At 44.0% G+C, this 14027-nt stretch overlaps 2 protein-coding genes across 5 annotated transcripts in view; one reads left to right on the forward strand and one right to left on the reverse strand.

Annotated features, from left to right (window-relative positions):
* GGA3 (golgi associated, gamma adaptin ear containing, ARF binding protein 3) overlaps window positions 1–4876 on the forward strand; it is a 34761-nt gene extending 29885 nt beyond the window's left edge. For all 3 annotated transcript variants that reach the window (XM_077327854.1, XM_077327855.1, XM_077327853.1), the window contains 4 exons: window positions 446–708; window positions 1555–1724; window positions 2209–2319; window positions 2807–4876. In XM_077327854.1, coding sequence (XP_077183969.1) covers window positions 446–708; window positions 1555–1724; window positions 2209–2319; window positions 2807–2917 — 655 coding nt within the window. In that variant the 3' untranslated portion in view covers window positions 2918–4876. The remainder of the gene's footprint in view (window positions 1–445; window positions 709–1554; window positions 1725–2208; window positions 2320–2806) is intronic.
* A 569-nt stretch (window positions 4877–5445) lies between these two features.
* Window positions 5446–14027, reverse strand: part of NUP85 (nucleoporin 85) — a 35307-nt gene continuing 26725 nt past the window's right edge. For both annotated transcript variants that reach the window (XM_077327858.1, XM_077327857.1), the window contains 3 exons: window positions 13686–13837; window positions 8280–8366; window positions 5446–5628 (listed from right to left, as the gene is read on the reverse strand). In XM_077327858.1, coding sequence (XP_077183973.1) covers window positions 5530–5628; window positions 8280–8366; window positions 13686–13837 — 338 coding nt within the window. In that variant the 3' untranslated portion in view covers window positions 5446–5529. The remainder of the gene's footprint in view (window positions 5629–8279; window positions 8367–13685; window positions 13838–14027) is intronic.

Raw genomic sequence — 14027 nt, forward strand, 5'->3', positions numbered from 1 at the left:
AGCTTCCTCTTGGTGGCGCAATGTCACAGCTGGCAACTTATTTGGCTCCCTGCATCTTCCTTCCGCTAGCAGTGATCTAGTAGAATGGGTCGCAACTGGTCCGTGAGGCAGCGTTAAAGAATCACTGTGCTGTATTACTGAGGGAATCTGAAGAGGTAGAATAGGAATCTGAAGTAACTTCTACTTGCTTTGACCCCCCCCCAGTTGATTTCACACTGACACCACCTTTTCACAACAAAAGGAATAAGTTCATTATTTCTTCCTGTTTGGTGGGTAAACAGAAAGAAGCAGATGCAAGGTGGCACTAGAGATGTTACATTTTACGATTACTAAATTTTTTTCAACATATTGTCTGGGACCAGCAGCAGTAGCTGTCTGAAGGAGGAGGCAGACTCACCCCTGGGACCCCTGCAGGAGTATGACACTGATGTTCTCTCCATTTCAGGTCTTCATCCCAAGTAAACCCAGCAACTTCCATGTTCCATGTAGAAGCTACACCACCTGCTGTGACTTCTTCACCTCCGATGTCCTCCACAGGATTACCACTCAGTACTCCAGGAGCTCCTGCAGTTCCATATCCAAGCAGCTGCACTACAGGGTCAGGAAGCCCCCTCTTCCAGCCAGCCTTATTCCAGCAAGGAAGTCCTTTGAAAGGACCTGAGATTTCTTTGGCCAACATCCACGTCCCACTGGAGTCCATTAAGCCCAGTAGGCATTTTAGACAATTCTTTATCCTTCTTCACCTCCCCCTTCATAATTTTAGTCACAATTGAGTCACAATTCTGTAAAGCCTTTTTCACAGTTTGGGAGATTGAGGGACAAATCCTTCCCTTTTACTACGCGAGGCACTCTCCAGCAGCAAGGTTTTTTGGAATGGAGCAAGAACAAAGTTTTAGAAAACTTGCATGCCTGCTTTCCTTCCCCTCCCACACCCTGGTATTGGAGTTCTCCCATTAGGGAAGGAAATGCTTTTTATCCAGCCCTTGTAATTTTAGGAAAAGGCTTGAAACAGTTGTCCACATTTGTTAAAGGCTTCAAGGGTGCATCCGGTTAACCCTCTCTGCACTTGTCTGTGTGTCTCTGTAATTCTGACTTTTTTGTCCATGCAGTGCTCCCATGTACTGCTGTTTAGCCACTGTTCCCCTTTCAGAACTGTCACCATCTCATCATTAGGACCAGTTTGGAAATTAAAAAGACATCTGCACATTTGTCTCATTGTCATCATATATTCCAGGCATTAGCACAATGCGGCAATTGGACTTCTGTGCAATTGTTAAATTCTCTGAAAATATAATCTAGTCTTCCGTTAGGATCTAAGGAAGAGGTTAAAAGTATGAGTAGTGTGAGGGCCTGTTTCTTCTGCTTTGCCCCCAAAGAGAAGAATGGCTACCCTATTACTTTTCGTGGCTCATCAGAACTAGCAGCAGAGAGGCAGCTTAGTGATGCAGGACACTTCTGGCACTTCTGGCACTTCCCAAGTAACCTCAGTGTACTGTTCCTTCCCCAGCTTTGAATGTATTCCTGCATCTTTTAAATGCATTCTTCTCCTTTTAGGCAGCGCTCTCCCTGTGACCGCTTACGACAAAAATGGTTTGCGTATCCTTCTGCACTTTGCCAAGGAGTGTCCACATGGGCGGCCTGACGTGCTGGTAGTGGTGGTGTCAATGTTAAATACAGCACCCCTTCCTATCCGAAACATTGTGCTACAAGCTGCAGTGCCAAAGGTAGGTCGCCAACATGTAATCACCGGCTTTTGCTACATCAAGAAACCGGAGCCTCTTGTTGCTGGAAGGAAGTGAGAAACAAGCTTCCCTCCTTGGGAATCACATTTGGTGCATGCTGGTTATTTTCCAGCAGCTTCTAATGAAAAGCACCACTTCTTAGCACCACTTTGCATGACAAGGGCTTGGATCGCCAGAACTCTGCATGTTCTTAGAGACGGAGACACGTTTTGTGCTACAGTGTGGAGTAAATAAATCACCCCAGTGGATTGAAGCCAGTAGTTACAAACTACAACAGCACTTGGTTTTAACTGAAAGCAATAGTGAAATTAAACTTCAATGGGACTTCTTGAAATTGTAATGGATTACCCAGTATCATTCATTCTTATGATTTGATCACTGCTTATTAATTATATGTGCACACCTAAATATTCAGTCACAGAAATGATTATTACATAACAATTTGTCTTTTGGTTTTTACCTGCAGTCCATGAAAGTGAAGTTACAGCCACCTTCGGGGACAGAGCTAGCTCCATTCAATCCCATCCAGGCACCCGGAGCTATTACCCAGGTCATGTTGCTTGCAAATCCTAGAAAGGTGAGAAGGGCTCCAGCGTGCAGTCAAAAATGCCTTAACCTTTCCTGCTAGGATGGATAATTCCATCATGTTGAGGCTCTCTGGATAAAATATAAGTGCTCTTCCCCCACCCCTCAATGGTTTGGACCAGGGGTAGGCAAACTGTGGCCCTCCAGATGTCCACAGACTGCAATTCCCATGAGCCCCTGCCCGCATTCATGGGAATTGTAGTCCATGAATATCTGGAGGGCCACAGTATGCCTACCCCTTGTCTGGACAAAGAGAAAGCGTGCACTTGATCTGTAGAGCTTTGAGAGATGATACAGCACTGTATTCAGCTAAATAGGAGTGTGCATTCAGCTAAACTGAGCCAAAAAACACCCCAAAACTACCTCTCTGATCTTATTGGCTACCAACATAATTGAACACCATCAAATTTGTGCAGTTCTTATCTGTTTTTCTACTGGACTTAACTGCTGAATCATTTGGTTTTTCTTCTTTCTTGCAGGAGAAGGTGAGGCTGCGATACCGGCTGACCTTTGTTTTGGGAGAGCAGCCCAACACAGAAGTGGGGGAAGTAGATCAGTTCCCCCCAGTTGAGCAGTGGGGGAACCTATGACCTGAGGGCGTCCCAAAGGGACTGGAATGAATGTGAAGTGGAAGGGGGTATATGAGGTACCCAGTAGTGATATTTAACTTTGTTCACATGTCCTAGCCACTCCACCTGTAGCTTTAGTCCAGAATGTTTCTGGGGTGAAGTGGTCTGGGGCATTAATGCCAAGCATGAACTTGTGTAGGCAATGAGGAACAGAGGCCTGGCAGGCATTTCTTCTTGGCCAATCCAGTCCTATTTTCCATTTTGTTAAACTTGAAAATAATAATTCTGGAAAACTTGTAAGTAGAAAGGGAGATGATGAATGGTCTCTCTCTCAATGCTGGACAGATACCTACAAAGGGCTATGATGCCTTCGTTCGCTCCTTTGGGGCAGAGCCCTAAGAGATGTTCCTACGCTCCATTTTTTTACCTCCTTGGTGCCAGAACTAGGACAACCTGTAGGCTTGCTGAGCAATAACACAGGATCCAAAAGAGGAGGTTTCTGCCATGTCCTGACACTCCATTTTCTTTCTTAGGCAACGTCTATCTTAAAAGCCAGCACAAACCATATTAAGTGAAATAACAGCTGTGTAGTTTGCACTCGTGCTCCAAATCGGCTACCTTTGATTTTGTACTTCCAACGGCAATGTGTGCTTTCCAGGCAGCTGCTAAAGTTTTGTATGCATACGTCTTGAAGGACTTTCTGCATTCACAAACAGCATTGCATTCTGTTGAGAGGTAAACCTGATAACGAGCCACAGAGGCAAAATTTCCTCACTGCTCAAGAGGAGAGCATGGAGATAAATTAATCCTGAGAAAGGGAACCCCATTTAGCCCAGCTCTTCGTCAGGGTCAGAACGAGGAAGTGGTAAAACTAAGGTCTTGATTATTCTCCAGAAGGCAGTATTATTAGTTAGGGAACATATGTACATAATAAAAGCAAAAGAAAAGCATCAGGGGAGCCTGCAGCGAAGGGAAAAGTGAAGCCATGACCATGCATGTGCTGGACTGAGTGTGCTCTTTTTATTCATTCCAAGTGGTTAAGTGCCATTGTCTCCCGGAGGAGAGATGCCAGAGACATTCAGAGCTCTCCGAATAGGAGTCATAGTTGTAAGCTGACACACAACTGCATAAGTGCCGTCACTGCTTTGGATGTAGTAGTCATGTCTACCTGTCACAATACAATTGTGATCTAAATATGCTCTCAAAGTATCTTTGAGCGGATTGACTATCTCCTCTTGCCATAAATTAACAATTTAACTCTACTGTGTATGGGAGGCTGCGTGGAAATAAAGTCTGCATTAGACTAAGTCATTCAAAATTAAATACATTAACCGAAATGTATAACAGACAGAAATCACAACAATGTGGTCAGACATCTCTTGAAATAGCATGTGTAGGCAACAGGTTAAAATTGATAGACACGTAGCAAGCTACTACAACATGAAACATTCCAGTGGCAGTTGGGAGGGGTCAGAATTGTGCATATAACTATTTACAAAAACAGGATTGTGACCAGTGGCCCAAATGGGGGCTGCAAACAGCAGTACAATTAACTGATGGGAAAAGGGTGGCATTTCTTCTCCCTCCTGCCATGATTCTCACTGGCATTTGAGTCTCCCTGCCATCAGGTTTTTGCTCAGGCTGTTTGTCTGCCGGGTGCCATAGGCTATCCATAGGGAACAAGTTTCACTGCAAGTGACTTGAGGAAGTAGGGTGGGGGAGGAAGCCATCGTGCTTTTTACCAAATGACTTCCTTGGTGTCAGCAGTGTCACTGTGCCCATACTACGTAATCCAGCAGAAAGATCCCATAGTCTCACTGTGTGAAAGTGTACTGTTACAAGATTCCCAAATTATTTATGAGTGTTACTCGTTCAAAGGCTAAAGTTGCAGCATTCTCCCACCACAAGATTGTGCATATGTCTCCAAAGCTTTTGTTTTTCTTTTCTGCATGTTCAATAAAATAGCTTCCGTTAATCTGCTTCAGTTGCCTGTCAGCCATTTGGTACTGCAGGGTTTTTTATCTTCTACATCATAAGACTCCAGTTTTTCTTAGCAACAATGGCTGTATATAAGGACTGTTCCATTACCCGTGTGATAGCTGAACAAAATGATCACATAAAGGGTCCCTTTTTAATGTGCTGGGAAGAGTATACCTCATATAAAAATGTACTCGATTCTTTTAAACACTCAGGGATACAGCTGTCTCCAGACCAAGAGTTTCTCATTCATCTATACAGGCCAAGGAGAAAAGAGAGATGTTGCTAAGTAGGACACAGCTGCCCCATGGGGTGGATGGCTTTTTATAAATTGATTGCTTTGGCCTTGATCAGAAGAGTCCTCTTACAAACAAAAGAGGCTTTGTTGGTGAGATCATCTCCTTTAGTCCTACACCCACATTCCTCAAAGTATTGATGACTTTCCAGAAGTCATCATAAATGCTAAAGCTCAAGGGCAGCAGAAACTGAATTTCTGTTAAGTCCAATAGCAAGGGATATAACTGCTTTTCAAAAGGCTTGCCACCACACTGCAAAAGAAAATTTACAAAGAGTAAACAACTGTCATTTATTCCTAGAAAAAACAGCCATATGTACAGTGAGCCAGCAAAGGAAAATGTGTTAATTACTCCACTAAGCTATTCCTCCAGTGTGCCTTCTTTTACAATGGCTCGTGCAAGATTTCGTGCCAGCGCGAGCCTCAGCATTTCCACCTTGATCGTCTCTGTGTCATCATCCTAGAAGCAAAAATAATTTTAGGTCATCAAACACCATCACAGACTGGGCTTTCCTTTCTCTGGATTTCTAGGAGCACCAGAATATTCTCTCAGTAACATAAATATATATGATGATGAAGCAGCCAGCCAGTTACAAATTTCCTCCATATTTCCTACCTGTTTCACACCAGCAGATTCCTGCGCAATTTGATACAGTTGTTGAGGAGTCTTCTTAAATTCTCAGAATGTTACTTTTACACCTATGTTATTCTCCCTCTTTTTAGATGGTCTATTTAGGTTTTCTAGCAATTCATACTAAATGCTCATTAAGTTTCTAAAGCCCTTTGATCAGTCAGCTACAACAGCATGGCTTTTGAGCAAGCCAAACCTCAACGAAGTTCCTTCATGTTTGAGACTGATTTCAGAATAAGAATCTGGAACAATTGCAGTTGGTCAGTGAGACTACCACCAGTGCAGCCCAGTCATGTCTGTAACATACGCAGGCTAAACTGCAAGAGGGCCTCTAAACACAACCTGGACTGCCAAGAAAAAGACAGCTACGAGTTATTCTGCATTCAGCATTTGGAAGCATCGTCATTGAAATTTCTGCCCTGCTGTTCTTCTACAGGGACCAGATGCCACTGACAATAAAATTAAACCAAATAATTAAAAACAGACAATTTACATAGGCAGACAAACCAACTTCCTTCCAACCTCAAACAAACTTCATTTAGGAACTAACTATCCACAGAGAGGCCATCAAGTTCAGCCTTGCACAATTTTCTGAAAATGCAACTGCATGGATAGGGAAAGTGGCAAGGCACGGCCCAATCTTATCAGATCTTGGAAGCTAAACAAGCTCAGTACCTGGGTGGGAACCCACCGAGGAGACTGCAGAGGGAAGCCGTGGCAAATCTACCTCTGCTTCTCAGTTGCCTTGAAAGCGCCGCACAGGGATTGGCATAAGTCAGCTGTGACTTGACAGCACTGCATGTGTACCCAAGAGAGCCTTCCTGACATATCAAAAAAGGTTTTCATAAAGGGTCAGCCACAAAGGACAGGCAAGGGATAACTGGCAGTCCTTGATCAGAAGAGTGGCATTGCTGCCTAGGCTTATATGGAGAGAGGGGCTCCTTCAGATATTTACTAAAATATTTATGCCACCCCATTTTCTTGTTGCCTCAGGTGGGTTACAATTCTAATAATCTATAATACAATAGAAACTATTAACACTCCCCCCCTTCCCTCAGTGCATGTACCTCAAACCCTCATAAGAGCTTTAGCTTATAAGATTGTTACAGCTCTTCCAAAAAACTTAAGGACTGCCTTCTCAGGGAAGCCACACCATATGACGGAAGTCACTATTGTAGGGGGTCCGCTAGTATAGTGCCTGCCAACACCTTATCTGGCTCCCACCAAGTATTTTTTAGAAACCGAAGGGGGGCAGGTGAGTTTTTTGCCCATCAAGGCTTATGGTTAACCTCTGGAGATTTAACTGGGCTTGCAGATTTTAAAAAAATGTTATTTGACTGTGGCTGCAACCACAGCATAATGATCTTAACTGTGAGACTGAAAGTACCCTGGGACAGCCATTTTGTTGCTGATTCTACCTCCTGCAGCAGCCATTTTGTTTCAGAAGTCCAAAAGTGCCCACAGTCTCTAAAAGGTTTGGGATCCCTGCGCTATTGAAAAGGAATAGGCTCTTGCAGATGCCAAGTGGGTAACCAGCATAAGAAAGAACCTACCCTAGGCTGTAATTAACAGTTAAACAATTTAACAATGAATAAAAATTAAAATACAGTTTATCTTATCTCTTTGTTCATAGTAATCAAACAACCAAAATGGACTCTAGATTTGTACTGTTTTTAATGTAGCATTTTCATCAGTGGTTGTTTCCTGAATATAAAAGTATACAGTTATTACATTCTCGTCAGTAATTACAAATCTAGAGTCTGTTTTGGTTGTTTGATTACTATTAAAAGAAGAGATAAAATGAACTGTATTTTTATTTTATTCATTGTTAAATTGTTTAACTGTTAATTATAGCCTAGGGTAGGTTCTTTCTTCTGCTGTTAGATTCATTTTGAATCGTCCTCCTTTCGTGGTGTATTCTCAATTGGGTAACCTTAAGCAGGAGAAGAGGGCCAGCTAGGTTATAGCTAGAAAATTATCACATGCACAAGTAGATGATATGGGACCTAGGCAATAAAAGGCTAAGTTCAAAACCAGCACCCTAAATTACATTTGGAAACAAACAGACAATGTAGCTCTTTTAGAATAGACAAGTTCTCATCAGCTAACCCATGACAATAAGCAGGTTGCTGCATTTTGAACCAGTTGCAGCTTCTGCTGAAAAGTTACAAAAGATGGAGCTAGGACACTTGAGCCTAAGAAAGGGGAGAGCTGGCAAAACTGATGCAGATGGTGGTGGGCCTTGGGCTAAGAAGGGCTTTAATAGGAAGCACATTTTTACATGTACACGCAAAATACTAGGACCATGATCCAGTCACATTTAAGGATTCAGTCTCAGTGATCTCATCAGAAAAGTTAAGCAATTCAAAGCCACATAAAATACCTGACTTTGGTTGAGCTGTGCCTTAATTATTAAAAATAAGACACATCGTGGAGCCCTAAGTTGACATCGCTCAGCAGTCTGCCTCTAACATGCTTACCTGGAGCGTTCTGTTTTTAGATTTTGTAGCCATCACATCTTCCAAGCATCGCATTAATTCATATGTCTGATCAGCAGAGAATATCACCTGGAGAAATATGGTGGTCATATTAATACAATTGCCATTTCTACAATATTTATTTCTTCAAAGTGGGATTCTATACCTTGTCTCTGTGGCAGAACAGCCCTTTAAGCATGACTCATCTCTGCTAAAGAGAAAACCTGAGGCTATCATGTAGACTGCATTCATCGTTTGGGATTCTGTGTGAGGCTTTTAGGAAACCAGATAGTACCAAATATGCGGAGTTTAGGATCCTCTTGCAGCTCTATACCATGGGTTATGACCAAGTGAAGTTGCATTTTGTAGCTGACCACTTCCACTTTCCCCTCAGTTAATTCAGAAAAGGATTCAGTCACCCAGCTTTGCTGAAACCTTTTAAAAAGCTTATTGAGAACTTACATTAGGAGGGAAGAAATCCTTGGAGAAATTGAATGTCTACAAAAACTTATTAAAAAGTTACAGCTTTCATAAAAGATAGCTGAAACTGTTTGCAGCAACATTAAGCTCTTATGGGGATAAGTATTTAAAAAGCAAGAAGAAATTGCATGTACATGTGGAAAAAGAAACCAGACTGCTTAGGAGACAGTGCTGTAGTACTGTTGGACATAACTGCCTGCACATTGCTTGTGCAAATGTCTACACAAGTCACAAGGACAGGAGATTACTAAGCATGATAATGATTGTGCCCTAGAACATTCGTGGAGCCAAATAACAAGAGGTGACCCTTGATGTGAGTTGGATCCGGTGAAAGAGGTCAAAGTGCCTGAATCACTAGAAGACATTAACCATGGGGCTATCAAATTCAACATACAAACGAAAATTGTATTTCCTGGAAAAATCAAATACAGCCACATTTAATTTCAAAAAAAGGTAATTTCTCAGATGTGGGGATTAGCTGGGTGGTCAAATCTAAGATGCAGGAGTTTTTAGATAATACCCAATTGTTCAGTAGTGAAAACACAAAAGGTATTATGAGAAGTTTCAAAAGGAATTCTTAGAAATTTGGCAGATAGATCAGTTCATACGGGCTTGTAACCCCCTGCTTTCTGCTCTCTACTGTTATCTGCAGAAAGCAGAGGTTCAAATAGCTCCAAGTCATTTAAATTCTGCTTTCTGCTCCCCATGGAAAGCTGCAAAAAGCAGTGATTAAAATGGCTTGGAATTGAACCCAAGAAAGTCCCTTTAAACAACTGAACCATGCTTAACAGTTTGCTCCACATGGCTCAACTATTTAAAGGAGCTTCATTGGCCAGCTAGCCCCAAGGTATGGCTGCCCAAGAAAATCCCTTTAAGCTACTGAGCAGGCTGTTATTTAGGCCTAAAATTGTTGAGCCCAGGAAGCTGGCTGACCCCTGCAGTTCAGCTGGTTGTAATCTAATCAGCTGAGCCACCAGGAGCAGCTTACTTCTACTGCTCAGTTGTTTTGGTGGCTCTTGCAGGGAGAAGAAAGTGGGTTTAAGCCCTTGCGTCTTGCTCCTCTGAACTTCCATGAACTGACTTAAAACATTTGTTGAATTTTGTTGCCAGGCTGTAGTTTATGAACCACAATTGCCCAAAATTCATAATGTGCAAAGGCTTGTAAACTGGTTCATGCCCATCCCTATGTATAAATACTAGAACTTGGGAGTCACCCTATGAAATGTATCATTAATAGACTCAGACAGACAAAACATTTCACACCTGTGGACCTAATGTCATAAGATGTGGTGATGTGGGTCCTAGATGAATTTAAAAAGGGGGGTTGACAGATTTATGAATTAACTATTAACCCTGAATCAGACCTCCATGTTTAGAACAGTACAAGAGCACATAAAAGCAATATATGACAGAAAATAACCAAACATCCATGTATGGCCAATATTTATACAGTAAAGTATAAATAATTTTAAAATCTTATTTCTTGCTTAATTCTCGATGTGAAAGAATAATCCAGGGGAAATTATTCAGAGAACATATGCACCATTGGCAGAGGTACCTCAGTTTGGTTGCTTTTGTAAAGAAGAATCAAATTACAGCCGATTGAGTTTGGTCCCATTTCAGAGCTGGAAATCCTTTATATTCTTTACTAGGGGCAAAGCCCATTGTATCCAAGAATACAACGGGCGCTAGAGCTTGGCAGTGGGAAGAGGAAGGGGAGGAATTGTCCAGTCTGTAAGGGCATGGGTGTGGAGATATGGGTGTCAAGAACCTGTGGTGTGGAATGTTTGTTGAGTGTGGAAGAGGACTGACCTTTGGGAATTTTGGCATAGTAGTTACAGATGAGCTTTCCATAACCATGTCCTCAGAAATGTGAAGGGAAAATCAGACTGGAGACTCTTCTTAGGGGAAGATTACATGGCAGCCAATTCCTCCCAGTTCTGCGTCATTTCCCTTCTTGTGTGGATTAGGCCACATTCACCGAAATGCCCCTCTGCCCTAATACACATGGGGTAGTCACAGTACACAGGTGTCCACCCTGTTCCTTCTTTTCCATTTTTTCACTGTTGATAAAATGTTATGTGCCCACATGCTTCTTTCATGGTTGCTCTTTATAAGAATAGATTTTTGTACCCTATTGCTTACTACCCAAAGGAGTCTCAAAGCGGTTTACAAACACCTTTTCCATTTGTCTCTCCACAACAGTCAACCTGTGAGGTATGTGGGGTTGTGAGAGATCTGCGAGAACTGGGAATGGGCCGCAGTGACCCAGCAGGCCTCAGGTGTCTCAAAGCATTTTCCAATCGTCTTCCCTTTCTCTCCCCATAGCAGACTCCTCATGAGGGAGGTGGGGTAGAGAGTCTCACAGGGAAGCTGGCAACCCTAAGAGGAAGCCTCTCTGTGCACAGCAGTCTTGACCTTAGTACGGTTTTTTATACTGTTTTTTTATTTGCCAGGCCAAGGTTGTAAAAAGTCACTTCAGTTCTCATGTTTCTCCAGCCATTTACTTGTTCACTATTTACAGTTTCAGGCTGTAAATATTCTTTATTTAGATCTTCCTGCACTTTCCAGACTCACAGGACTGATGCTGGTCTGCCTGTCTGCGCCACAGAATACAAACAGTTGCTGGTAAGGGCTGGCCATAACCCATAGCCCAGGAGGGACATACCTGCACCACTCCCTACCAACTGCAGGCAAAAATGGCTTCTTTGAAGGCTGGACTCTGAGGCAGTGTATGATTTTGAAGTCCCGCCTCCAAACCTCCAGGAATATTTTCAACCCAGGGGTAGCCAACCTCCAGGTGGGGCCTGGAGAGCTCCTGGAATTACAGCTCACCTGCAGAGTATAAAGATCAGCTCCCCAGACAGAAAGGGCTACTTTGGACAGGGTTGTGGTAGAGAAGAAACATTTAAGGCCTCCCACACAGGTTGTTGTTAAATTGAAAGACTTGAGGCCTACTGCACAGGGTAGTTGTGCAGATGAAACAGGAGACAAAAGAGCCAGATTCCTCTGCAGAATAACGCTGTGCAGTAGGCCTCAAATCTGCAGAGAGTTGCAAAGAAAGACACATGGCTTGGCTGTGTCTAACCTCCAGGCAGAGCAGTATTTTAAGTGAGAAGGGGCTTTTCTGTGGCCTCCATCAGGCAACTGTTTGGCAGAAGGGGAAAGTCCCCCCCCCCCCCCGCCTCAAAAGGAAGGCCCTCAGGCTCCCCTGCGTTGCTCTTGGAAACTCCCTCCCCTCAGTCAGGGCCTGTCAGAGGCTCCTTCACAGCAGGCCTAAAGGGGGGGGGGGGAGGGAGCACACTCTCCAGCCTTCTGCCAGCTCTGTCAGGGTTCTGAGGCAATTTGCAGTTGGACATGACAGTTAGGACAGCCTTGGGGCACAAAGGGCTGCTGCGGCCTCTGTTCTCATCCCCCTTGGCAGCCCAACTGGCCTCCTCTCCCTTTGGTGGTCAGGAGCAGACTGGCAGCCAGACTGGACTGGGTGAATGGAATTTTGGTCTGGTGAGGGGCCAATTAGAAGGCGCTTCGCGTGCCTCCCCATTGGCCACTTGGCCCTTGAGTGGCACTCGGAGGGGTGAATCAGGAGCCGCTTTGCGGCTCCTGATTCGCCCCTCCGAGTTTGCATCACAGACAGAACCCGCCCTAACTCCTCCCCAATAGCCCTTAGGGCTTTATTTTATAACCGCAGGAGTAGTTAAAGATTAGGGGCTAAGCCCATTTTAAAAACTGGCCAAAGAAAGGAAGGGAGGCTAGTTGGCAAGATGAGCCAGTTGGAGCAGCATGACAGAGCATACCTACATGGCAGAGTGCACCAGCCGGATTCCCTCGCCTTCCCTACAGCCAGGAAAGCAGGAAAAGGAGTGCGGCAGGGCACAGCAGAGCGCACTCATGCAGCTTCCCTCACCTCTGCACGGTGTGCATCCAGGCAGCTTCCCTCATCTTCCCAGCAAACAGGAAGGTGGGGAATGCCACATGCTATGATGGAGTGCACCCAGCCAGCCTCCCTCATGGCAGCCAGGAAAGCAGGGAATGGTGCATGGCATTGACTGTGGTGGAGGAGGGGGGGAGGCTTGAGGATGGCCACTCAGAGCCCCACAGCTTACTTCTTACTGGCTCTTCACCCTCCTGGAAAATGCCAGGAGGACAGGGGAGGAAGAGGCTGTGATTGGTCCATCAAACACCTGGCTTGCACTCTATTAGGGGAATGCTCCCCAGTGAAAGCCAATCAGAAGTGCATGTCATCGGAAAAACCATGCACGTTTTATGTATATAGAAGATGATATAGCTTAGAGGCTTTCTGTTGAAAAAACCCTCTGGTGAAACAAGGGAATACCAGAACCTTGTCCAGCACTGCTTGCATTTGTGCAGCGCTGCATGGGGGAAATGTTTTTCTCTCAGTAATTTTCTCTGGATTATTCTCATTCCACATCAAGATTTAAACAGGAAATGAATAAGTCTTTATTAATTGTGCCTTATTGTATAGTTACTGGCCATGTACAGATCATTGGTTCTTTTCTGTCACACCTCCAGCGTTAGAGGCAGAAGACCAGCTAGCAGTTAGCAAGTATGGGCTGTTATCTGTGGGCCCCGCTTTTGGGCTTCCCTGTGGCATTTGGCCGGCCACTGTTAGAAATCATGATCAATGACCACTGGTATTATCCAACATGTTTTTATGATCCAGCCAGAGGAGGTTCATATTCTCCATCTCTTTTCTGAATAATACAGACAAAATCTTAGTTGAAAACTAAACGGCCCCCTTTGCCGGACTATTAGCAGCTATGACTCACTGAAGCACTTTATGCTCCGGTCTAAAAACCTATCCGGGAGTCTACATACTTTCCTGCCCAGTATCAGTTGGCCCACAGAGATATTTCTTGGACTGATGCCACTGATACATCTTTCACTTTTCAGGAATATCACACTTGCCTCTTTCTGCTCCAGGAGCGGAAGAGCATCCGTCAACAGGGTCATCCAGAAGGAGGAAGGAGCAATACGCGCTGTCATCAATGTCAACAGTAGTTTGGCTGCTGGGAAAAACTGATTTTCTCCATACATGCGATGAAATTCCCGATACTTCCCTGTATTCAAATGCCAAATCAGTCCAGTTTCCCAGAATTATAAACATTAATACTGGTGCCTTTGGAACTACACATGCATGTGCAAAAATTGAGTAGGCCAGGTTTAACATCAAACTGATGCAAATACTGCAGCACAAAGATCACTTTCGGGGGCACCTGTAGCTGCAACTGAGTGTGACATAAACTTGGT

The sequence above is a fragment of the Paroedura picta genome, chromosome 3, assembly GCF_049243985.1.
Source record: "Paroedura picta isolate Pp20150507F chromosome 3, Ppicta_v3.0, whole genome shotgun sequence".
Lineage (NCBI taxonomy): Eukaryota > Metazoa > Chordata > Lepidosauria > Squamata > Gekkonidae > Paroedura > Paroedura picta.